Source organism: Tinamus guttatus, unplaced genomic scaffold, assembly GCF_059628265.1.
Source record: "Tinamus guttatus ecotype Peru unplaced genomic scaffold, ASM5962826v1 Tinamus_guttatus_pri_ptg000368l, whole genome shotgun sequence".
NCBI lineage: Eukaryota > Metazoa > Chordata > Aves > Tinamiformes > Tinamidae > Tinamus > Tinamus guttatus.
The window spans coordinates 1,423,764-1,450,673 of NW_028288902.1; the positions used below are offsets into that span (position 1 = coordinate 1,423,764).

At 38.8% G+C, this 26,910-nt stretch overlaps 1 protein-coding gene across 1 annotated transcript in view; it reads left to right on the plus strand.

Annotated features, from left to right (window-relative positions):
* LRIG3 (leucine rich repeats and immunoglobulin like domains 3) overlaps positions 1–24,833 on the plus strand; it is a 42,930-nt gene extending 18,097 nt beyond the window's left edge. Inside the window, exons 4-19 of the mRNA XM_088530375.1 lie at positions 4,828–4,962; positions 5,601–5,744; positions 7,068–7,211; positions 7,523–7,666; positions 8,091–8,234; positions 9,611–9,691; positions 10,437–10,508; positions 10,876–10,947; positions 13,844–14,007; positions 16,683–17,003; positions 17,552–17,833; positions 18,481–18,933; positions 19,153–19,311; positions 20,297–20,440; positions 20,537–20,812; positions 24,105–24,833. Coding sequence (XP_088386501.1) covers positions 4,828–4,962; positions 5,601–5,744; positions 7,068–7,211; positions 7,523–7,666; positions 8,091–8,234; positions 9,611–9,691; positions 10,437–10,508; positions 10,876–10,947; positions 13,844–14,007; positions 16,683–17,003; positions 17,552–17,833; positions 18,481–18,933; positions 19,153–19,311; positions 20,297–20,440; positions 20,537–20,812; positions 24,105–24,349 — 2,980 coding nt within the window. The 3' untranslated portion in view covers positions 24,350–24,833. The remainder of the gene's footprint in view (positions 1–4,827; positions 4,963–5,600; positions 5,745–7,067; positions 7,212–7,522; positions 7,667–8,090; positions 8,235–9,610; positions 9,692–10,436; positions 10,509–10,875; positions 10,948–13,843; positions 14,008–16,682; positions 17,004–17,551; positions 17,834–18,480; positions 18,934–19,152; positions 19,312–20,296; positions 20,441–20,536; positions 20,813–24,104) is intronic.
* The last annotated feature ends 2,077 nt before the right edge of the window (positions 24,834–26,910 follow it).

A 26,910-nucleotide genomic window follows, 5' to 3' on the forward strand; every position in this document is an offset into this window, starting at 1 on the left:
CTTCCAGCACTTTCTGAGGAAGTTTATTACAGTCTTGATCTTTCATCTCTATTTGAAATTATGTATTCTTTTTGTTATTTCTTTTCTTCTCAGTGTCTTCACATCATTGTTTATTATGAGAGCTCCAAAAGTTATAGAGCAGAAGTCTTGGAGGAGTTTGGAAGGGGGGGAAGTAAGAAACAATAGCTGATATGACAGTATGACAAGAATCATATGACACTGATGGGTGAGTGGAAAGAATACAAGAAGCAGCAACCACAAAATTCGGGCAAACGTGACAAAGCAGGCAGTGTGCTGTTGTGGAGCGCAACTGAGACCACCCTGCATGTGCTTGGATGGAGTCAGTCAAATCTGCTTTCCCTGGGCTCAGACGTGGCTGCCTGCAAGCCCAGCCCTCATCTGGAAGCCATGTAAACATGAGAGCCTCCAGCTAAAGATCTGAGGGTCTTAGTGTCTTGGCTAAACAGTGCTCTCTAACATACAGCTGGACCTGGCAGAATGTTTTTTGAGTAGCGCATCCTCTTAATCTCTGTCACTAGACAGTATAATCTCATTAACCTGTTCGTAAAGCCGAACTAGTATACCTCTATCTTCCAGGGCTTAGTTTTTGAGGGTCTTAGGACACAATCACACAGTTTTTAAATCAGAGCTGCATTACATGGAGAGCAGGCTACACAAGCATACAGCTCTCCAAATGTTTCTCTATAAGAAACTTCATTTTTCACCAGCTGGTTCCAGCTTCAGACTTGCACATGTGTTAACTTGTCATAGTGGTGGTGCAAGATAATGTCAAAAGGTTCTCAAAAGGTAACAGATGATCTTCCTTTGCAAGCAAAACTCTTTGTTCCAGTCAGATTTTCGAGAACTTTATTTGCAGAGGTTCTGAATAGAAGTAAAAGATTTCAGGGCTGTAGGATCAAACCAATTCAGTCATATTTTTAAGCTTCTGTAACTCTTTTTTTCTAAGATAGAAAGCATGTATTGACAGTCTTATTGAGAGATACTCTACCATCTCGTATCTTAAAGTTTTCTTCATCAAATGAGAAATACCATGTCTAAATGGTGTTAACAAAATCCTTAACAAGATGAATATGGAAATGGCTGCCCTGTTTTATGCTTCCTCAGAGCCAAAGGAAGCACATGTCAATATATCAGATATGCTGTAGCTGCTGTTTATACAGAGTGAATCTTGAGATCACGTTTGGTTGAGCTTGATAAATGTTTTGGCCTCGTGATGTGGTTAGAGTCATGAATGCTGAGATGGAAAGCTCAGGTTTTTCTCATGCCCATAATGAGAAACTGGTATTCTCTCTTAAGCTGGTATTCACACAAGCTTATGTGAAAAAAATTAAATCAATCTGCATGCATACTTTTGTTGTTTTTTCTGCAAGTTAGGGTGTAGGCACTTGAATAGCAAAAGGCATATATTCAGACTCATGTAGTTATTTTAGTGGTTTTATCTGTAACTCCTTAGTGCTCCTGCCTCTTTAGCTGTAACAGAAGTTCTAAGGAGGTTTTAGCATGTTGCTCTTTGTAGCCTAGCAAGAAACTGAAATGTGCCTGATCCAGGTGCGCTTTTGTAAGAACTTGATGTGCTGGTTCTCCCATTGCAAGGGGATCTGTGTTTGCTGTGATCTTCCCTGAAGGATCTGTAAAATGAAACCAGGACGGTATATGCAACTCTTTTGTCTGAGTGCAGCAACACCACTCGGCTGAAGAGCTTGTTCACGGAAGACAAAGTTGAACTTAATTATGCCAAGAAAGAGGTTACTGTTTGATTCTGTCTTCGTACCTTAGACAGACTTGCTTTTTCAAACATGTCCTGCTTGACTAATTTTGAAAAAAGCTTGACGGTTATGAGAAAGTTGACATAGATTTTATTTGATCTACTTAAGTAATGATTGTGAAGAAAAAAAATCAAATTAGAATTAGACATTGTAATTTAAATTAGGGCTAGGGCCTCAAGTAGAATGGTTTGGCATGTTTTCAGGACCCAATAACCTCCTTTTAGCTGGGTGTTTCAGTTTTTTGATGGGACTGCTGGATTAGGAGGTTTGGACAATAAAGTGCTTAAATATTTTGCATTTGAGTAACCCCCACAAACATGGCCAAGAAGGCCAATGGGATCCTGGCCTGCACCAGGAGGAGCGTTGCCAGCAGGTCAAGGGAGGTGATCCTGGTCCTCTACTCAGCTCTGTTGAGGCCTCACCTGGAGTATTGGGTGCAGTTCTGGGCTCCCCAGTACAAGAGGGATGTGGAGCTTCTAGAGAGGGTCCAGCGGAGAGTGACAAAGATGTTTAAGGGACTGGAGCATCTGTTGTATGAGGAAAGACTAAGCAAGCTGGACATTTTTAGTTTGGAGAAGAGAAGGCTGAGAGGAGATTTGATCAATATGTGCAAGTACCTGAAGGGAGAATTTAAAGATTATGGGGCCAAACTCTTCTCCCTGGTGGCCAGTGACAGGGTAAGGGGTCATGGGTACAGACTGAAACACGGGATGTTCCATCTCTGTATGATGAAGAACTTCTTTCCTGTGAGGGTGACAGAGCCCTGGAACAGGCTGCCTAGAGAGGTTGTGGAGTCTCCTTCTCTGGAGATCTTCAAAACCCACCTGGATGCCACCCTGTGCCACGTGCTCGAGGTGTCCCTGCTGGAGCAGGGGGGTTGGACTAGATGGTCTCTAGAGGTCCCTGCCAACCCCAACCATTCTGTGATTCTGTGAAATAGAAGGGTAGAGTGGGTGCTCATTTGGTTTTCATTATGAGATGGAATCAAACTTTATATAACTCTGTATCTGTGAACAAAAAAAAAGTTAGTATATCCAAACAAAGTGACTATAACATTACCAAACAAACAAACAACAACAAAAAAACCCAAAAACAGTCCCCCAAACAAACTGCCTATTTATTATTATTATTATTTATTTATTTATTTTTACTTGTAACCTGGTTTGTGTCAGGTAATTTGCCAGTTAGTTTAAATGCTGATCTGAAGAATTTTATTCGGTTCCATTAGGCCCAACTAAACTTTTCAATACAGGGGCTATTATCCTGCCAGTTGTAAGGAATTTCTGTTTTATGAGGCAATGCTGACACAAAGACAGCCCTGTGTAAGCCGTGTCCATAACTGAACACTTTCACACTGCAATTTAGGAGGCGTGCAGTTCAGGAAATTGCTGGCTTCTGCTGGAGCACACTTTTACTGCTAGGAAAATTTTATTCGTCACTCAAGTAATTGGCAGTTTTAATACCTTGTTAGTAATTACCTTATAAACAAACTAATGCATAAAGGCAGGGCTCTGTAACCTGTTATCTAACTCATAGTCTTATTTGGCCAGTGGAACCGACACGTGGTGGTGGTGTTTGTTGTTGTTTTTTATTAAAGTAATTTGTTTCCATTTATTATAAATACTTTCAGCTAAGAGTTGAAAAAAAAATGCAGTGCACCTCTACCAGACAGCCTAAGGAATGAAACATGATACGGAAAAAGAGCAGCGATGGAGGGGCTGCAAGATCACTTACTCATTCCCACATGTGGTCGAAAGGGCCATTAATCTAACTTCTGGTTCAGTTTTTTGAGACAGGATTTTTTGTCTTGAGTAGCAGTTGTATTCCCTTCCCCCTTGCCCCTTGCATTTGCTTATGTGAGGATTGCCCACGCTACCCAAAGTCTTGGCTTTTTTGATGTAGAACTAGTACTTCCAATAAAGTCAAACACATTTCAGAAGCAAGTTCTCTCTTTTTCTTTTTTAAACCTGAAATTGTCTTTGCCTGCAATCTCTAGGAGCTGGGGAGAACTCCTAAATTTTGATTATTCATTGTACTAGATGTAGGATGTGTCACAGCCAGAACTGACTTGAACTTGACAAGGTAACAAGATCATTTAGGGTTACATTCATTTAATTAGGCATGATCTGTTTTCCCTTATGTGCCATTAGGCCCAAATGAATAAATGAATAGCCCTGTTGATGTTGCTGATGTGTGTGTACCATTCTGAACGTTATACAAGTGTGTCCTGGGTATGAACATGAAATATAATGGCTGCCAAAAAGCACATTTCTTTGGAAGTAGAAAAAGTGGTATTGCTAGTAGTAGATGAAGATGAATCCGTACTCTTAAACTCTTGCAGTTTTTGTTGTTGTTGGAGAATAGTGTGATGCCTTAGTTGAAGCTTGAGCACACCTGAAGTCCAGAGCCTCTGTAATGAGCTGTAATAAGTTTGAATTTTATTCTTTATTAGCAATCAAGTAAAACCTGTAGGATGAAATACTAGGTCTAATATCAAAACACGAAGAATGTCTTTCTGAGGGGGAGCACGCTGTCATTCATATCTTTGTCAGGCACTGTGTTTTGTTTTTTCTTTGAGATTCAGACTCATTTTCATGCTGTATTTTTTTTTAATGAAGCAAAATATCTAGCTACCAAACTAGCTAGTTAGTTTGGTTAAAATGATTTCATTGCAATACTGTGACATATTAATAAATATAAATATCAGATATTTCTGCAATTCAGAAACAATGATCATAGTTTTGATTCTTCTTTTAAAAGCCGTGAATTACAGTAACTGGATTATAATACGATTGTTTCTTTGTTTCTGCTGAGAATATTTTTTTAAGAATTGCTGATATATGCGTCTATTTACAGTATTCAGATTTGCAGCTTGGGATGGTTAGAAATAAATATTTTGCTTAGAGATAAACAATATTTTTTTTGGGCAAAAAAAAAAAATCAGGCAAGGAAATTAAGAAATAACCTTTGCCAGAGTGACATGTAGTTAACACTTTACTCTGGAAACAGCAGTCTTCTAACTATTATCCTTAAATTTCAGAACCAGCAACAAGATTTTCAACATCTTGCTTGAACATCTGAAACCATTTCAGAGTCTAGAAACTTTGGACCTAAGCAACAACAACATATCAGAGCTAAAAATGTCATCATTTCCTTCTTTGCAGCTCAAGTATCTGTAAGTAAAGCTTAGTGTTACTTTCAGGTTTTTCAGGTTATTTTCCAAAAAACTTGTTCTTGAAAAACTTAGATTGGTAACTGTATATTGAGGGACTAATAATTTTTTTGATTGGATGCTTACATTAAATATTTATTCCCATTTTCACCTCATGAGTATAGCATAAATTGCTAGCTTGAATACATTAGTTGTTGCAATGAGATGCTTCAGTTCATAGAAACTGAAAATCATTAGATTAATCAAATAGGTGTACCTTTTGAGAAAGTTTAATTTCCCTATGGTTGGCTCTGTCTTGAGTTACGTGGAGATTTGTGAGCTCTTTTTGAATCTTCCCTTAATCCTTATTCAATAATGCTGTAAGGCCAGAACTATGCTGTGTGAAAATGAAGTAATGGGGTTTCAACATCCGAACCTTTGACAGCACACTGTCTAATGCCAGTGATATACTCCTGCAGAGTAGAGCAAAATTTTGGCGTTGAAATACCATTTGACTATAGGCTGATTTGTCAAGAGCTCTAATTAATGTGATAAAAGAAATTCTGAGGGGACAGGCAGCATAAAAGCTTTGAGTTTTACTACTTGGTATTAAAAATTATTAAATGACTGTAAATTTAACTTTCTAGACATTGTTTCAACAGGTACATTAACAGTAACCGAATAACCTCCATGGAGCCTGGTACCTTTGACAATTTGTCTAGCACACTTCAAGTATTGAAACTGAACAGGAACAAAATTTCAGCAATCCCTCAAAAGATGTTTAAACTCTCCCATCTGCAGCACCTGTAAGTGCAACCTACAATTGACTAATTGTTTGCAGGTTTTCCAGTGCTTGAACTTTAGCCTTTAATTTAGTGAGAGGCAGAGTGAGACGGACACAGAAAACACATTAGTACAACCCTTACTAACTGCAGCTTTATACTGAACAAAAGTAGTGTTATATAGGGGTGAGTTTGTGAATAGTCTTTGTTTTAGAATTACATTTGCTTATTAAAAGCAGGAAAAAAAAAAGACTGGAGAAGGGATAACTGCAATTTTCCTCTAAGGAGATGTTTCAGAAAATACTAAGTGAAGGAAATTTATGTTTTGGATACTAGATCAGTCCGTGTGTTTTTCTATTTTAATGCTCACAACAAATGAAGGAAAAGAATTTCTTTCAGAAAATATGACAATAAACAGTGTGCTCAAGAAAACAAGTCTCAGTCATCCTCACTAACGCAATGTGTCTATAAGTATTTTACCTAATAAAGAGATAAAACTATTACATATTACAGAATGATTGAGGTTGGAAGGGACCTCTAGGGATCATCTAGGAGACTTTTTTGTTTTAATTTAAAAAGTGCAAATATTTTACAGAAAGATGGGCTAGGATGGGACTTTGTTACAGCTTTAATAACTGCTTTCATTATTAGATAGCAAAGAGCTAAAATGATGAAGTCTTTTAGATTAACTTTGCAGGTAAAAGGTATGCAATAAAAACAGTAAAGTAATAGAATACTTGACATATCTAGAAACAATGACTTGTGTCCTATGCATAAATGCAAAGAAAAAACATTGACTCTAGCCTTTAAGGAGGATAGAAACATTAGGGTGAGTGCCACAGCCACGTTAGAGAAAGGAAGAAACAATTGTAACTAGTTGTGGGGAATTAGAGGAGAATGTGTAAGGAATGCTTGACTCTGGATAAAAAAGGAGAGGTTACCCAGCATAGAATATTTACTTTTTGCTTGTTATCCACTACTGAAAATTTTCCTTTCTTCCAGTATTCATTGCAATTGCTAGCCAAAATTAGTATCTGTGCTGCTGGATAAATACTAAGAAGTTGCCTTTATTTTGTGAGAACAGGGCTAATTCTTCTAGATTTTTTAAACTGGAAAATCAAAAAAATATATTTTTTGACTTTCCTTCATATCCAAAGTACCAATGACATAAGCATGGTTAAATATAATGTATTGCAGTAAAATGTTTGGATTTTATTATATCTTGTCTCGGTTGTTTTATGTGCAGCCTAGCTATTTAAATAAGGTTTGTTTCAAGGGAGTGAAGAAAGGTTGTTGGTGCACTGGTAGGCTTAATCTGCTTTAACTTTTTAAAATTTATTGATGCAGGGAGCTGAGTCGCAACAAAATAAAAAAAATAGATGGGCTTACTTTCCAAGGACTTCCAGCTCTGAAATCATTAAGGCTGCAGAGAAATGGAGTGACTAGGCTCATGGATGGCGCCTTCTGGGGACTCACCAACATGGAGGTCCTGTAAGTGTAAATTTTCATATATTCTGCAATTTGGTAGACTTGCACAGAATGAACAGAACTGCATGATAAAATTTAAAGGTATTTTTTAATTAAATTGTTCCAGAGTGGTTTGAAAAGCAGGAAGCATTAATAGGTGAAAATATAAAATGGCACATTCTGAATGCGTGCATCCAATTGTAAATGTAAAGAGAGCCTGCACATACGTAGCCAGTAGCATTAAGCTAGATGTAGACCCAGGGCAAGGCATGCAGTGCAGTGGCTTTCCCAACCTTATGTCTTTTGTCTGTCTGTCTGTGTTTGTGTGTGTGTAGGCAGCTGGACCATAACAACTTAACAGAGGTAACCAAAGGCTGGCTTTATGGCTTGCTGATGCTGCAGCAACTCCATCTCAGCCAAAATGCCATCAGCAGGATCAGTCCTGATGCCTGGGAATTTTGCCAAAAACTCAGTGAGCTGTGAGTAGCTTTTATTCAATTCCAGTTCTGAAAGCAGTGTACATGCCAAAGCATGAGCTTCTTACCACTGATCTGTAAATTTTTCGTAACAAAGTTTCCAAGGTGACAAGAACTTTTTTGTGTATGAGACAGTTACATTTTGTTGAAAGAAGTTGAAGCCAACCGTGACTACTTCATTTTGCTGTGGCAGTTGAACTAAAGCTTTGACACAGTCATTTTCAAATGAAAGAAATCCATTCTGCAGTAATTCGTGAATTATGGGAAATAATACACAAGTTATATGACCAAAATTGTGTACTAGGCTTTGTTGTAGTAGTTGTAATGGAAAGAGTGTTTTCCCCCACAAAAAAACTCACCTGGGTTGAACTGAATCATAAACACTCCAGCATAAACACTAAAATACGTTTTTCCCTTGAACTTGCAGAGATTTGACGTTCAATCATTTAGCAAGGTTAGATGACTCAAGCTTTGTTGGTCTAAGCCTACTAGTTGGACTGTACATTGGAAACAACAAAGTAAACTACATTGCCGATTGTGCCTTCCGGGGACTTTCCAGTCTGCAAACTTTGTAAGTTGACAGAATTGATTTTTAAGGTCTAATACTTTCATTTTTTTAATAACAGAAATGTATAACTGCAAAACCTTGTGTTAAATTCCCCCGATGAGCATGTGTTTTTTGCTTTCAGTCCGACCTTTTTCCAAGGTATTTGGGAGAAGGAGGACTTCCTAAGTCTGCGTACAGGGTTATGTCTCTGGAAGTCTCATCTTAACCATCATTTTAGCTGTGTAATGGACATCGCAAAAAAGAGTCCCTGAAAGAAAGAAATAATTTAGTAGATGGTGGGACATAGGATACAAGCTTTCAGCAGCATTGTCATGAGAGGGCCATGCCACCCTACAAAGGCAGCAGGCAGCACTGCTCCCTGCAGCTGTAGGGACCCAGACTGCAGTTACATGTTTTGAATCAATGCTCTCCATCATGGTCAAAATGAGAAGAGAGAACTTTTAACACTTAGAGTTACTATGGATGCTGACAGTTTTCCGACTGACCAAGTGTTTTAAACATTTGAATATTTTTATTTTTTTAAGTTTGTGCTGTAAGGAAAGAGTGAGAAAGAAAGAAATGAATCTGAAAATAACTAGATTTGTTAAAATGTTCCAGTTGCATATCAGTGACCCATCTGTTCGTCAGATGAATGAAATGATTGCTTTTCTTTCCAGGCTTTGAAAAGGATGTTAGCATTTTACTTGTAGGCTTTTACTCACGTACTTGCAGCTTGGGCATCTAACCGAAATGCAGCTCGCAGAGTCATATGCTGCATTCATTAAGTTTACAGAAGAGAGATGAAGGCCCTTGAGAGAGGAAGTCGGAGACCTGTGAAGTGTCTGAGTTCACAGATGGGAACTGAGTCTTAAACATTTCCTGCTGGATTTTTTTTTTCCTTCAGCCCTACCCTGTTGATTCTTTTCACAAATATCTCCAATCCCTTTGGGTTTTGTGGATAATTAAGTTTGCTTGTGGAGGCCCTAGGGTTTTAAAATTCTTCCGTTATTAGTAAATCTCTATTCTTGTATTAAAATCTTGCAGAAGCATTTTGTTTTGTAGGAGTAACAATTGATCTCCACCTGTCCTATTATTCTTCTCTTAGGATATTCCTGTTTTTGAATATCCTTGCAAGGTGTGTGTATGTCTTTTCTAAGGATTCTTAAACATGTTCTTGTGATTTTTTTACAGTATCAGTAGAAAGAGATGATCTTCAAACTCTCCCAGTAAAAATTTCAATGGAATAGAAATCAGGAGAAAGCCTCTCAAAATAATACTATGGAACAGCTATCCTAGAAATTATTTTAAATGTCATGTGCTTTTTAAGAAGTATATAGCTGTGGTTGCTTTTTTTTTAATGGCTCTTGTGATTTGATTTTTGTTTTCCTCTCTTTAAACAGGGATCTGAAAAACAATGAAATATCATGGACTATTGAAGATATGAACGGTGCTTTCTCTGGTCTGGATAAGCTGAAAAAGCTGTGAGTAGGGATACAGGATTCATATCTTGCCATTCCTTGAACAGTTCAGTATTGGTTTTAGCTTACACCTGTTGCAAGGGACAAGCTCAGCATTTAAGATGTTATATTTTCCATAGCAGAGATGTTTTTTTTTCTCTGTTACCATTTTGTTCTTGATAAAATTCTGTTATATTCCATGAGCATTTTAAAATTTTATTCTGTTTTATAAAGTGTTCGTGTACTCTAAAAGAAATTCTGTATTTTTCTAGTTAAACTAATCTGAAATATGTATTTAGATTTAAACTATTACTAATATAAGGACTGATCTTATTTATAGAAACTTTTACAAAGAATGAGGGTTTCCCATAATAAGTAGTGCTGCTAAGTTTATGGACAAATATTACGAAGGCCCAATGACAAGGATAGTGTTTGAAACAGTAATGCAGCATGCAGAAGTGCATTCATTGCAGTGAAAAGGTACCAAATGCACATCTGTGAAATAAAAAATGCCTAGGCTTATATGTGTGTAATATATAGGATAGTCCATATCACTGAACTCTGCATATTGAACATCTTGACTGAGGTGATTGTAAACGGGTATATTTTAGAGGTATTTTGCTGCAGTGGGAGAGGATAAATGGTGAGTGTTAGTCACAGTTTAGAAATAAACACCAAAGCCAAAATTGTTTGCCATTTTCTCCTTTGGTCCAAAAGTACCCCTGTTTTATTTCATCTGCTTTGCATTGTGTGTTTATATTTTTTTCAGGATACTACAAGGAAACAGGATTAGATCCATTACAAAGAAAGCATTTTCTGGCCTGGATGCACTCGAACACCTGTAAGTAGTAGAAGTTCATGTTTAACTCATTATTGAAAAATGTCTGTTTTGATACTAACTGAAACAAAATAGGACTAACAAGCTTTGTTTGTGACTTTCAGTGGGACACACCTTGGCTGGAGTAGTGTTATTAGCAAGGTTAATTTATTTTGCAGCTATGCTGAATGTGAAATTTGGAGTGAAAATTAAACGTATTGCATACATTGTGTGCTATAAAGCTGTTTAATACTGTATTATTGTTTTTTTTGAGCTAGAGAATCCTTTGTATATCATTGATGTAACAAACTATTTTTTGAATCTTCCTTCTAAATGTATCATTAACAAATTCTTCTTTTATCTTATAATGTTCGTTTTTTTTTCCTCATAGAGATCTAAGTAACAATGCAATTATGTCAGTTCAAGGAAATGCCTTTTTGCAAATGAAGAAACTAAAAGAATTGTAAGTTTCTTTCTAAAAAATCACTTCAAATATGTATCCATATACTTATTGTATCCGTATGTTTACATGATATTTTATCTATGCTTATGTGCATAGACTGTAAGTGTGTGTGTTATTTATAAAAGCCTCATGAGGTGATGCAGTGGTAAATTCTTATTGTAGTATCTCTGAAATCACATAACAAAGGTATGTCTTTTTTTATTATTATTATTTTCATGTGATGACTTTATTTAAGTGAGATAGGATGGGAAAGATGTTCATTTTCTGCTACATTTGGTGTCTACAGTCCTCCATTTTTAAATTGGTTGATTCTTAATAGATAAGGGAGACTTTGATGTAATGTTCTATAATATGAGCAGTGCTATAACTGAGCTACAGCTTATTGGACCAGTAAAGTGCAGTATCGTAATTCTTTTATAAAGACCTGGTTGTCAGTGCTTATAATTGGGTCATTCTATCCCTACAGCAAAGGGGCAGATTGTCAGAGAAGTCGTGGAGCGGTCACCAGGAAGAATGGACCCCTTTAGTGTTTTTTTGTTTTGTTTTGTCCTTTCACCCTCTTCTCCAGTTAATTAATGAGTTAGATTTTAGAGCCAAGTTTTGCTGAAGGGAAAACACTATCGTTGTTCACTGTGTTTGAAGCGCAGCTCATTCTTTCTCTTGCATATACCTATTTTCTCCCCAGGGTTCATATCAGCCTTTCCTAGTCAGGTCTGTTGTCCTGCTCTGCTCTATTGTGTAAGCTGGCAGCAAGTTAAAGAATAATAAAAAGGTGCTGCTCTCATTCTTGTGCCTCTTCTGAAACACCTGGTAGATATTGATTAGGACTGATGAAGATATATAGAGATGTTGGGAAGTACTTTCCCAGTTTTTAGTGTAAATTCCCATCTAGTCATTTTATTCAGTGGCCCTATTATCTGAAGATAATATGACAAATAATGCATCAATCTAGCTGAAAGAGCTAGACTGCCTTCTAGGAGTAACAAGAATCCCCTTAGCACTTCAGTGAAAGATGATGTGTTTCATCCAGATGCAGAAGACTGAACTGGCATAGAATCATAGAATCATAGAATGCTTAGGGTTGGAAGGGACCTCTAGAGATCATCTAGTCCAACCCCCCTGCATACGCAGGGACACCTAAAGCACGTGGCACAGGACTGCATCCAAGCGGGTTTTGAAGATCTCCAGAGAAGGAGACTCCACAACCTCTCTGGGCAGCCTGTTCCAGTGCTCTGTCACCCTCACTGTTAAGAAATTTTTCCTTAAGTTCCTATGGAATTTTTGATGTTTCAGTTTCCGGCCATTTCCTCTAGTCCTATCAGTGGCCACCACTGAAAAGAGACCATGACCGTCCTCTGCACTCCCTCCCTTGAGGTATTTATATACACTGATTAGATCCCCTCTCAGCCTTCTCTTCTCCAGGCTGAACAGGCCCAGCTCCCTCAGCCTCTCCTCATAGGGCAGATGTTCCAGGCCCCTGATCATCCTTGTAGCCCTGCGCTGGACTCTCTCCAGCAGCTCCACATCCCTCTTGTACTGTGGAGCCCAGAACTGGACACAGTACTCCAGATGCGGCCTCACCAGGGCTGAGTAGAGGGGCAGGATCACCTCCCTCGACCTGCTGGAGACGCTCTTCTTAATGCAGCCCAGGATCCCATTGGCCTTTTTGGCCACGAGGGCACACTGCTGCCTCATGGTCAACTTGTCGTCCACCATGACACCCAGGTCTTTCTCCGCAGAGCTGCTCTCCACAAGCTCGGTCCCCAGCCTGTACTGGTGTCTGGGGTTATTCCTCCCCAGGTGCAGGACCTTGCACTTGGCCTTGTTGAACTGCATGAGGTTTTTCACCGCCCAGTTGTCCAGTCTGTCCAGGTCCCTCTGGATGGCAGCACAGCCCTCTGGGGTATCGGCTACTCCTCCCAGTTTGGTATCATCAGCAAACTTGCTGAGGGAGCACTCTGTGCCTTCATCCAGGTCATTGATGAATAAATTGAACAGGACTGGACCAAGGACTGACCCCTGGGGGACCCCACTAGCCAACTAGCCCCACTAGCATCTGTAGGTCTTATCCACATCGATGTGAAAAGAGCATAGAGCCCCTCTACCTTTTCTGCAAAAATGTTTGAGAATTTTTGTGCTAGTTGGTATCTTCATTTATGACTTAAAGATGTTCCCTTGATCCATTATTTTTGATTTCATATAAGAAGAGCTAATATTGCAAACTTTGAAGAGAGAAGTTTCATTACTTAATCTGTTTGTTTTTTAAGATGATTCTGCATTTTAATCTAAAACTGTGAACTCTTTCTACTTCAGTTCCTCATCGAGTATGTTTTACAGAATATCCCTTTGGTTTCTTCACATTTTGCTTTCCCTTTATGAATGTAGTAATTCACAAAGATTAGGTAAACTGATAATTAATTCTGCACTCGTTACTGCAGCATTATTGCTTGACTTTCCATCCCCCTATTTTTAAGTATTTTCCCCAATATAAATTCTGACTGAAGCAGAAACGAGGGAACAAATTTGAGTCAAAATTCTTTCTTTTCTTGCAAGGTTACTCTGCTTTAACGCCGAGAACTGCTTCCTTATGTATGTTCTCCCAAAGGCCCATTCTGTGTGTCCTACTGCTGTGTGCTGTTTTGTCGCTAATGCTGTACAAACTTGGCCAACTGCTTGTGCTCAGAACAGAAACTGAGAATAAAGACTGCACATTTCTGCTTTGTAAAATTTACAAGTTCTGACAATGGTGTCATCACATGTGTGCTAAGTAGCATTAGTTTCTAGTAATTTATTTATTTAAGTTAAGATTTAACTATACCTTATTGCCGTGTGCTGTGCGGATCTGTATTACAAACAAAACCAAGCAAGTGTTCAATGTGTAATTGCCTTTTCTTAGGCACTTAAACACATCGAGTCTCCTGTGTGACTGCCAGTTAAAGTGGCTACCGCAGTGGGTGTCGGAGAACAACTTTCAGGGCTTTGTAAATGCCAGCTGTGCCCATCCTCAGCTTCTCAAAGGCAGAAGTATCTTCGCTGTCAGCCTAGAGGGGTTTGTCTGTGGTGAGTATGGCCCTACTCCTCGCTCCATAGAACAAATTTTGCCGAAAAAATTGGTTTTGTAATGTTTCCTTTGGTATGGTTTGATTTCTCTAACAAAATGCAGAGGATTTAATATGTGTTAAAATTTGCTTCTCTGTTCCCAAACTTTGATGTAGAAGCTTATGTCTTCAACCAAGATGGGGAGTGACATTTTCTTGATTCTTATTTCATGTACAACTTGCTTACCTAATGCACCAAAGGGTGTACAGAGAAAGCTCAGCTGTTTGTGGTGGTAAATATGTCTAAGTTAAAATATGGTATTGTTTAGATAACTACCATTTTTAAAGGAAACATATTTTGGCAAACGTGAGCCATTTTTTGGTTTTGATTATTTGTAAATTACTTTCATACTTCGTAAGAGTTGAGATCTTCCAAGGCTGAGAAAATTTGAAAGTAAAATAGCCATACTGGCCTCAACTTTGTCATTTCTTTATGTGTACTTGTTGTCTACCTTTAAAAATCCCTGGGAATGCATAAGTTATTTTCTGTTTTACTTAATCTGAATTTTAAATCATAAAATTTTCCACAGTTATGCTCCCAATATTTTGTATTTCAGTAGACCAGAAAGTGAATCATAATTCATGTATTTTTTGTCCCTCATCAATCTGGGGTGATAGCATCTATATTAAAATCTTTGTATGCGTGTGTAGTAACACCCATTTGTGTGTAGTAACATTTAGTATCAACTACTTGAAGTTAAATGTACAAAACAAACATGCAAGTGCCGTTGTAGCGCAGTCTGCATTCAAATGCTGTGAGCACTCTCATACAGTAAGTAGGAACTTTGATACTCTCAAGAAATCAAAGTTTGACTAATTTCCTATATTTTTGTTCTGTACATTTTATTCTTTTCCTATTAAAGAAAATTCAAAGTTTATGTTCTTTAGAGAAGAACCGTATTTGTCAATAACTTTCCTCCCATAAGAAACTCTATTGCTTAATTTTTGCTGCTTCTACTCTTATCCTTTCTCAGTGTCAAGGCAGGCACGGAATAGTTGAAAATAATGTCTATGAATGTTAGGTGTCATCCCTCCCATTAATAGCCAAATGTCTTAATATATTAATGTTATATAACAAGTCCATAATGAATTGTACGTAATTTAGCTAGTGCTGAAAGGAAGAAGCTGACATGGACTTTGCAGGAAATAACTCATTGCTAGATAGCTAATGAAGTTTATATCCTACATGCGATAAATTCACTGTGTCAAGAAATTAAGTTGGGTATTTAATCTATATACTTCTTTATATCTTACTTATTAAACTGCAGGGGATGGTGATCTTTCTTTTAGCTGCTGAATGCAAAGCATGTGTTAAGCAAGAGTTCCGTATCTGTGAAGTACAGAAAGTTCATATAATTTATGCTTTCTAAAACTGTCTTTCAGGCTGAAACAAATAATGAGACATGTCCATACTAAAGATAACTCTATGGAAGGAATAAATAGATGCTTCGGTGACCTGTCTCTATTACTTAAATTTAGCACAATGATGCTAAATTTAGTACCATTTAGGTGATGAATAGGCTTTTTTTTTTATTATACAGCTGTCAGGCATCTTCTATATCATAAGAAATATATTCCTCAAAAGAGAAAGAGAAAATGTGTTTGTGTGTATGTTGTGTGTATGTGTCCTTGTGATGCATGGGCATATATATCTGTGTAATACATGTGTGTACGGGCGCGCACACACACACACACATTTTATTCTCTTCTGGAAGAAAAGACATTGCCAGTTTTATCCTGAAATACTCTGTAACATCTAAGTTATTTAAGTGATCCTTCTCATTCCACCTCAGAAAAACTACATCTTAAAATATTTTATTATTCTATTGATAATACAACTAAAACCAAATGAAGTATGTTCAGCACTCTTATTTTACTGGAGTAATTTAAATATGTTTTAGTTTGCTTTACTTTAACTGTCAACTTGTGCAAGTAATACAATTTGTTTTGGAGGACTCAACACACAGGTACAAAGCAGGAAAACTAACCAGAGTCAAAAGACAGTTAATTCTGGAAGCTGACAAAATGGCACTTTTACAATAGCTTTTCAGTAGCAAAGACCTTTCCAGAGTATAACATCTTGAAATTCCTGCATTTTCAGCACTGCTGCATTTGTAAGATAGATCAAAAAGCCACAGATCACTGGAGCAATGACTTTTGCATTTGACTTTTTTTTATGGGTTTAGGAAAAACCCTCAACTTTACCTTGCCGTTTTCTGCAGAAGAACTGTGCTTTCAATAAAGAAAAATTCCTATCAAACTGAGGTTGCAAAAGTGGAGGGTAGGCTTCATGACTGACATTCAGCATAGGTGTTATAGGTGTCAGGGGGTAGTTCTCCCCTCTTTAGTGCAACTGTTGAACAAACCGTACAGCCACTCTGCTTCTAAATTTGCTTTCTGTTCAATGAGAGACAACTTGGCTCAATAAACACATAAATATGGCATCTTTAAATGCCCCAGGGCTAATGAAATTTAAAATAGAAGTATCATATATCCACTTTATATACACTTGTCTGACTCTTCTCTCAAACCTATAAAACAAGACTTACAATCTGTTTCTAAAAAGAGCCCTCAGAGCTCACATATATTTTTCTTTTCCTCAGTCTTACTTTTTTCTCTCTTCTTCCCTCTGTGCAGATGATTTTCCTAAGCCACAGATCACTGTCCAGCCAGAAACCCAGTCAGCAATCAAAGGCTCCAATTTGAGTTTCGTCTGTTCGGCAGCCAGCAGCAGTGATTCTCCAATGACTTTTGCATGGAAGAAGGACAACGAATTACTGCATGATGCTGAAATGGAGAATTACGCACACCTCCGGGCCCAGGGAGGAGAGGTGATGGAATACACCACCATCCTTCGGCTACGCAATGTGGAGTTCAGCAATGAAGGGAAATACCAGTGTGTTATTTCAAATCACTTTGGCTCATCCTACTCTGTCAAAGCCAAGCTTACAGTCAACAGTAAGTATGTTACTTTTTGTTTATGGATTGTAAAGGAAGAATCATTTAATTTACATATGTGTATATATTTTTTTTCAATTCTATTCATTCTTGTCTTTTAGAAGGTCCCTTAATACCCTGAGATGATTTTTCAAGGTGTATCTGGTTCCAAGACCACTATTCATGCCCTCATATGTCTCCTTTGTGCTGAATGCTTTGAGATGATAGTATAGGGAAAAACATTACGAAGCCAATTTAAAGTAAATCTGACAGAACCTATGTAACATGACGAGAAAATGTTCATCTTTTCCTTCTTCACAGGAGATACATGTATACACTCTATCAAGATATCCAATACTATGGAAAGATCAGATTTTAATCTAGGTGGTCTCACATACTTGACAACTCCCTTTCTATTTGTTGTCCACTGGTAAATTTAAGCTGTATGTTTTTCAGAGATTTATAGGAACAGGAAGGATATTAAAATAAATAATGTGCTGTGCAAAGGGGTAAAAGTGTGTCCTGTTTATCATTCATTATTCATTCCAGTACTGCTCACTTTTCTTTAGTGCTACCATCATTTACGAAGATCCCCATGGACTTAACCATCCGTGCTGGGGCCACGGCCCGTTTGGAGTGTGCCGCCGTCGGGCACCCCGTCCCGCAGATTGCTTGGCAGAAGGACGGCGGCACCGACTTCCCGGCCGCACGCAAGAGGCGGATGCACGTCATGCCTGAAGATGACATGTTCTTCATTGTTGATGTGAAAATTGAGGACACAGGAGTTTACAGCTGCACAGCTCAAAACACTGCCGGAAGCATTTCGGCTAATGCAACACTGACAGTCTTAGGTAAGAAATTGTCAACCATTAATGGCATAAATCTTCTTGAAGAACGTAACCGTTGCTGAGCACTTTTTAAAGTCATATACAGATTAAAGATAATACAGTTTCAAAGTGTTCTATAGAAATAACAATACTGTGAAATACTTTATACTGATATATGACTATAGGTAAGAAATAAATACTCAAGAACACAATCACTGTTATGATACACAGTTAGAAAAGTTATTTATGTTTCATTTCTCAGTGTGTATTTGAAACAGCATTTAATATGTAGAAGAAGAAAAAGAAGCAAGGTAGAAAAAAGAAAAATGGGCTGTTGCTTAGAGTCAGGATATTTAGTTAAGTTTTGTTTCCTGTCATTTTGTCACTCTTTCTAACCTAATTCTTTGCATTCTTGATCATATGTGATTTTCCATTTTTTTTTTTAACCTTTGAAGAGAAAGCCAGCATCTATGTTTGATCGATTGACAAGTAAACTGCAGGCTTTTAGTTTAAACTCCTCAAATGTGTTTTCCCTGAGAGAATTACTGTAAGCTTCATTAGGCCTTACTGATGCATTTAATTTAGTTTTTCCTGTTTAACTGTGAAGGAAGGGGACATGTTCCCGTTCCTGCGAGGTCACGTAGAGCATAAAGCTTCTGCTCTCTTTGCAGAAACACCGTCTTTTTTGCGGCCTTTGCTGGATCGAACAGTAACAAGAGGTGAAACCGCCGTCCTGCAGTGCATTGCTGGCGGCAGCCCTCTCCCCCGGCTGAACTGGACCAAGGATGACAGCCCTCTCGTGGTCACGGAAAGACATTTCTTTGCTGCTGGCAACCAGTTGCTGATTATTGTGGATACAGACGTCGACGATGCTGGGAAGTACACTTGCGAAATGTCCAACACGGCTGGAACCGAGCGAGGCAACATCCGTCTCAATGTAATTCCTACTCCCACCTGTGATTCTCCCCTAAACATTGCCCAGTCGCTTGATGATGATGGCTGGGCCACGGTTGGCATTGTGATCATAGCTGTGGTTTGCTGCGTGGTGGGCACTTCCTTGGTGTGGGTGGTCATCATCTACCACACCAGAAGAAGAAACGAAGATTGCAGCATCACAAATACAGGTGTGTAAACTGAAAGCTTCACTGGAGAGGGAAAAAAAAAGAAAAGTGTGTTTGTGCGTAATTTGCAGCGACTTTCTTATAGGAACACTCATGTGTCTTGATTCTGACTCAGAAGAATGAACTGCCTGTTATCCTCAGCACTTGCAGGCAAATATAAAAATGGTCCTACAAACACTGACATATGTTGATATATTTTGTGCATGTTTTGTTTCACCACAGATGAAACAAATTTGCCTGCTGACATTCCAAGTTACCTGTCATCCCAGGGGACACTGGCTGAAAGGCAGGATGGGTATGGTTCATCTGAAAATGGCAGTCATCATCAGTTCCTCACATCTTCCATGGGAGGATACTTCTTACAACAAAGGGACAGTAATGGTAGGTGTAAATGTTAAACACATTTTCCCTGTTACCTGAATATCTGCAACTTGTCTAATGTCTTGCTCATTAATGGAAGTAACACCAATGAAGCATAGAGGTCTAGAGAGATACTTTAAACTGATTAATACTTTTCCAAAGCAAGAGTGTCCACAAGGAATTATAGCAAGTATGTCTTCCTCAGTTTTAGCTTGGAAAGGGTGCTTGTAATGGTATGTAGAGATGGGTGGTAATACTTATGAAACAGTTAATGTAATACAACTAGTTAAACTTTCCTTTTAGAAAAGATTTTGGGGCCAGTGAAAGACTTTTCCATTTAGAAAAGGTTTTGGGATCAATGAAGGACTTAAGGAAGCTGCAGGTTTAAAAACTGCAGTATTTAACATGTATGCATCTGGCCCTTGACAATCTAGCTCATACCTGGGTTAGGGAAGCAAAACACATTGCTTGGGACGAGTTGGAGGTGGAGATGCCATCAGGAGCAATGGTTGGGGCAGGTGGGGCCGGAGCAGTGGAGAGAAAGCTCTGCAGTTGTTGGGTCGTGGGAGCAGCTGCCTCTGCAGAGCATGTCCAGAGCTCTCGGGAACTGCTGAGCTGAAAGGCAGCGGTGACACTGAGCAGCAAGCGATGCCTTCAGACCGCCCCCCCATCCAGAATTTTGTCACTTCGACTGTGCTTTGAAAGCCCCCTAGGTGACACAGCATGACCCTGGCTTCCAGTGCCCAAGGGGAAGAAAGGCCTTGGCCCTGGTTCCTGTAGGCAGGTTTGTTTCATTATCCAAGGACTGCATGATAAAGTCCAGCACATTCTCTGTCAAACTAGTGAACTGAACGCTTCTCACTAGAAAGGTTAAACTTAAGGAAGCTGTAACTTTTCTGTGAAATATAGTTGCATAGATGGGGGTTCCAAAGTGAACAAACTCAGGAAAACATCAGTTAAAGCTTAAGAAAGAACCGTATGCTTACCTGGCAATTTTATTTTTAAGGCATTTGCCATCTAGATAACGGCAGTGAAACAGACTTGGAGGGTGTTGCAGAACCATTTCTGTGCCACTATCTGGGGACCTCGGGGACTGCGTATCTAAAAGGAAGCACATATGGTTCTGAGGCTTTTGAAGCATACAGCACAAGTAAGTTGAAAAAAAGAAAAGCGTCAGTCCTACTTTCATCTTGAGTTATTGTAAATCTATATAATCTATATAAAGAGAATTTCTCCCTTTCTTTAGGTTGCAGCCCTGAGCAGAGAGCAGCTTGCTTGGACCCTTATGAGTCTGGATGTTTAAAGAAGAGGGAATGCTGGCGGTACTCCCCTCCACTGGAAGATCCCTTTGACCAAGGTGTTGGCATTACTGGGATTCAGGCAACAACTAGCAAGCCCAATAACTCCACTTATACTCGAAATGAAGGAACTGGACTAAAAAATCTAAGTCTGAATTCAGACACCTTTGATTTACATAGAAGTTTAGAACCCTCATCTGTTATCAGTAACAGCACTTTCATGGGTATGTTCTACCTATTGTTTTTATTCAAGCTGTCAGTATTGTTATCTCTTGTTCCTTGTGATACTATTCAGAATTGATTTCACAGTTTTTTCTTTCCTCCCTCCTACAACAAGTAATTCTGTAGTGGTGCTTTGGTATTCATGTAGCTAGCACTGTGAAAAATATAATTCTGTTCATTGAATGTAAGATAATTAAACATGTGAATTCCAGTTACTTTCAAGAAAGGTAGATGTACAGGAAGTAGTTGGGGGTAGGCAGTTTGGGAGTTTTCTTGATGTTTAGCACATGCTCTTGTTTCTTTGCTTTGTTTCATTTTCCCCAGAGCAGACTGAACTCTAGTTACTGCGGAACAAGTTTATGTTACTGCAGTGTCGATTTTTCAAGGCGTGCACAGCACAGTCAGGGATGCAGAACTGAATGTGCAGGCTCTCTGCTGCCACACATACAAGGACAGGTAGACGCTGAGAATTTGGGATTGCACCAGGAGCCGGTTGGGAAATGGCCCTTTCTTGGTCTGTAAAGTTTGGACAGTTTGGAGTGTGCTCAGACAGAACTGCTGGATATCTAAGGAGTTCTTGGGTCAAACACGGTAGTTCCGTGAGTAGCTCTCTTCCAAGTGTAACTGCTGGTTCTCTTCTGCTCTTAGATAACCTAGAATCTAAGCAGCATTAGATAGAAAGTCCAAAATGTTTGAAGTTCAGGAAGAAAAAAGTAATTGGAGTAAAGCTACAGAATGAGCAGATTTTTAGATTACCAGGAGATCTTAGTAGCTTAGCTAAAAAAACAAAGCAAAACCTAAAAAGCAACAAAAGTCACACTTAGAATTTTTTCTACACCCCCCTCTTCAGTGGTGTGACTTCTATCTTAATATAGTTGGCAGATATCCGTTAATGATAGGATTCTTCTGGTTTTCCTTACTTAAATGCATCTCCACAACTTCAGGCATAGCAGATATTTTTAGCTAATGGTCAAAAGATGTGTGAGGTGCTGAGAAGGGCTGGGGCAGGAGTGAAGATTGACCCTGTGTGTCAGTTTGTACTGTAACACTGCATGCCAAAGCTATTTACCTTTTGAAGTGAGGCACTGTGGGGAGAAAAAAAAAAAAAAAAAAAGCTCTGCATAGCCCTCCTTTTTCCTCTTTTCTCAAGAGGTGAATGGCAAAAAATTAACTCTGGGTTTTACAGTTTCAACTGAAGTAGCAGAAGGAGGCAGGCGGAGGGAAGCAGAAAGGGGAAAAGCGTTGCTTTTGAAGCTTTGAGGCTCTCTAAATTTGGGGGGTTCGTTGGGCTGGTTTGTTTAAAATGCATATAAACACACATGCTGCTTTCATCCCCGTGATAGGCACGTGCCAGATGCGAGCCTGATAGCGTGCGTTCTCCCCTGGCTCGTGTGTCAACAGAGTTGTTGGAGGCCGCGCTGCTGCGCACGAACCGGTGGGAATCTGCATCACTGGCCTCTTTGTTCCCTGTGCATGGAGGGAGGTGGAAGCTCCCCGGTTTTTCCCCCTTCAAAAGCCAGATGTTCAGACCGTAAAGCCTTGCAGATGCCATGACATCTGGTAGAGGCCCTGGGACTGCACAGGGCCTCCTGGCTCCCTCCCCAGGGTAGCTGGGCTGGGACTGGGCAGATGCGGTTCCTCCTGAGGAGCCACCTCTTGAGGAAAGGTCTCCCGTGTGGAGGGGTAGCCCAGGAGCTAATTCAGCCTCTCAGGTTGGCTCATACTCCCTGCCGACCTAAAGATTTTTTGCAGAACTGCTTTTTTTGCAAATACCATCCACCCAAGTTGTATCCTCATAGTCTTGGGCAATTCATAATCGTTAGCCCTCTTCATTCTAAGAACCTATGGTTAGAATTTGAGGTAGCAGCTGCAGAAGAAGATTTGATATATTTCTCTTCTTTATTTGTGGGAGTCATGTCTTCAGCATCATTGCCTTCAAATCTTCCCTGTTTTTGCCCACTACAGTTGCAACGAATAAAAAGAGTTATCATTAACATAACTGTTGGTGCACAAGCTGAAAAATTCACAGCTTGGTTTTTTTAAATATTTTTTTCGCCTTAAGAAGCTGGGATTCATTTGTAGCTCTCATAGTGTGAGACACATCCTTTCATGTTGTGTTAGGAGCAAAATTGCTCTGCAAAGCATTGATGCAGATATGGAGCTCATCCAAATCCATTTTTAGTAACTTCTCAAATTACAGCTTTGCTTTAAACCTTTGTTTCTAGCAAATACGTGGTATTTCTACCACATATTTCTTTATTTCTAGCAAAAAAACACCCTTTGTTTCTAGCAAATATGCATACTAAAAGTATGTCTGTTTGGAAACGAAGTTCCTAATGGTTGCAGTGCAAGGTTGCCTGTAAAAGCTGAATTTTTCAGGATCAATTTATGGCACCTTCTCAGAAAACAGGTCTTTTAAGTATCATTTACAGCTCCCTTGCCTTGCAACAATTCTGTCTTACCTAGTGAAAGAAGAGAAGGGCCTTCATGTTGAGGTGTTGCTGCTGAACCTTCCCAATGGTAAAGAGAGAAAGGAATGCTAATTTGGGGGGAGGCTGGTGTATGCAGATAATTATTAATAAAGATTCAGCTGGAATGCCAAATTCTTTTTGGGCTGTGTCTATTCTAGCCAGTTGTGGGAAAAGAGATACACAGGTGGGAATGAAGGGAGAATTTGGCTGGCAGGGCCTTTATTAATGTGAGCTTCTAGCCAGAAAAACAACAACAAAAAAGACTCTCTTAGCATTCAGATTGTATGGTGGAGGGGTGTTATATAATCTTTCATACACTTTATTTATTTATTTATTTTTATTTTTCCCCCACAGCTGCATGCACATTATGTGTATCGTTCTTTTATTCAAGAATGGGACAGGGAGAATGCCTTAACTTTGCATTAGAGCATGTTGTGATGTGTTGGCATCTGATCAGTGTTTCTCCTCTTCCTTTCCCCCTCCCCACCCAAAAAAAAATGGGTGTGGGAATAGTCATAAAAACAAAGATAACGAAACTGTGTTTTTCAAGAATAGCTATCAATTCATTTTCTTTGGAAGAGACTTTTGGCTGTTTTTTGCTTTTGTTGGCGGGAAGAATAATAATTAAGAAAAAAAATCCTTTTAGTGATTTTTTTTTTTTTTTGCTTGTTTGTTTTCTGTTTTGTTTTTACTCGTTTTTTGTTTGGTTGTTTTTTCACTCAAGTCTGTCCTTGGCTTGCGTTCTGCCTTATGCTCAGCCATTAGCAAGACACAAAGCTGTTAGCCCCGTTACTGCTGTACTTACATGTTTACTCTCTTTCAGGGACATTTGGAAAGCCTTTATGGAGGCCTCAGCTGGACTCTCTTTCAAGCTGTAGACAGCCAGCAAGTTACCAACCAAAAACGTCCCATAATAATCCTCCTGCCTCACTGGACTTTGACTCAGAGGCAGATGAAGATGAGAGAGAAAGGACACTTTCTAGAGGAGAAAACAGCATTTATACTTACAAACAGTCCTTGGAAAACTTTAGGACTTCTACTTTCCAACCTTGCGATTTGGATACATAGCTCCTTTTGGACTTGCTATTGATTTCTGGAACCAAAGAAATATTTTGACATACTACCTCAGTGCGGAATTTTATTTAAAAAGGGAAAAGGGAAAGGAAGAAGGGAAGAAAGAAATGACATGATGCTATGAATTCAGAACAAATAAATGCATTTTTATTCAAATAAACAAGAATTGCCAAAATGTTCTAATTTTTATACTGGGAAGACATGCCTTACAAAATACTATATTTCTAATTATTTTATAGCTTTGTTTATACAAATATCTTTTGTAAATTAATGATGTAAATAATACAGCATATGTATTTCTATGTCAGACTTCATTTTATTGAAATGAGTAGTAGGTATTCTAATTTTGTACTGTTACTTGTACCTTTTACAAATGGAAACTCCATGCTGTTTGCAGGTATCATGCATCTTATTTGCACATTACTTTTAATAAAATATGCTGCCATGTGGTCTCGGTACCGCATTAGTGTATGAAGAATGCAAAGTGTGAATTTTATGTTTGTAGGTACAGAAAATGCGCGTTGCATATTTAAGCTGCCTTCTGTTGCCTGTTTAGCTCTTTATTTGTCTAAAACTTGTGTCTCTGGATTTACTGTCTTAAATATGTTCAGCTCCTACAGGTGGGTGTGCTCCTACCACAAGTACAGGTGGCTGGCAAGGTGCGTTGAAGGTATTTGTGCCAAAAACTATGCAAATCCTCCGCTTTGTGAATTCCCCCTCTCAGCTGTGCACGCACACGTTCTGCATTTGCATGCGCCCAGGGCTGAGGCACCAGCTGTCTGTCCGTGCGTGCAAACAGAGCGCACGCGTCTGCTGCGGGATATGCACAGCAGGTCCGCAAACACATAGCAAGGAAAAGGAGAGGGGAAAAAATGGCACTGACTGTTTGCCTGGTGCCATCACTCTTTTTTTAAAGTGGCTTAGTGTTAAACATTTGCCAAATATTCAATACATGTCCAAGTTTTTGCTTTCCCATACTTTTTCTCCCTCTTTCCAGTTTCTGCAGCCACTTCCACGCGCAACATAAGAAGGTAATCCAAGTACAAGATAATATTTTCTTTGGTTTAACTTCTGCTTCTGTTCTTTATTCAGCTCCCCTTTTCTGGTTATAGATAAATGAGATCTGTGCTTTATTCGGTTGCTCAGTCAAGTATAGCGATTATAAATGCTTGCTGGGTTAAATTTGCACTAGTGAACCCAATGCCTTTAACTCTAAAAAGTCATAGAGTCATAGTCATAGCTTGCCATAAGATAGTAATTAAAACTAAGTGAAAACACTCTCTTTTGTTTTTCTATCTACAGATGCCTAATATCTTAAAAAGCTGTGAATACTGTTGTCATCACTGCATTGAAACAGTGCGACTCCAAAATGGTTAATATTACAGGACATCGGCTTTTTATGTCTGTATGCTTTGAAGGTGCAAACTTACATAGTTGTCAAATCTCTTCTTTTAAACTAAATTAGAAGCAGCTGTTAGAATAGGCCACCACAGACATCGTAGCTAAAGCTAGAGCAAAGGTTTCGCTGCAGAATGTAGCTGAGCTCAGGGCTTTCTGTTGTTTGTAGCCAGAAACCTGGTACCCAGATTGCCATGAAAATTTCCCTTCAATTTAGGCAGGAGACAGGAAGTTAATCCATCCTTAGTCACTGGTGGTCTAAGTGCAGAGAATGCATTTTGTCTGCTTTAGTTTATCATATTGCCAGATTTTCTGACTCTTATTGTTAATTTGTCTTCATTGCTGCCAGATGTTGTGATGTGGTGACAGACATTGATATGGGTACTTGATTATAATTAAGTGCATTTTGAAAGGAATTATTTTTTTCTGAGTTAAGCATAAAGCTATAAGTCAATAGGAAAAAAAAAACTCTTAAATTTGATTCTTATAATAAATGAAGGTAATTTATCTCTTTTTTTCCTCCCCTGACCCCGTTTTTGGGAGGTGGGAACAAAGCAAGGGGCATGATAGCTTGCATTTGTAACCAAACGGTGCTTTTTCACATATCTTAAAGTTAAAAAAAACAGTAATATTTTGTATTCTAAGATTAATATTTAAGCCTACAATTCATGTTAAAGGTCCATCAAGAAAAAAACAAACTTTAAATTTGTCTTCTCTGTAGTGAAGGAAGGAGGGGACAGTTGGTGGTGGAAACAGTATCACTTTTTTTTTTTTTCCCCTTTCATCTTTTCCCCACCTTAAATATTTTCAGACTGAGTTTTGAGGAGTATACAGAGCCCAGTCTCCCTCTAATCCTTGCACCAAAACGAGTTCAGGGTTAATGACTGCATTTTAGATGCTTCCCATTAATTTTCAAACAGCATCCTAAAAATACAAATGGATACAATTTCACTTGATGCCCTAAATACCCAGGAAATGGAAATGAATGCTCATGAGTATTTTCAAAAAAAAGAAAAAAACAGAAAAATCGTATTTGACCATTTATATGGCAGAAAGCTAAAACCCTAGGTTCATGTGATAAATTGTAGCCAATAATAAATAAATCTTCTGCTCCATCTTAAGAGATTCTTGGAGTGAAGCATCGGTGTTGTGGAATG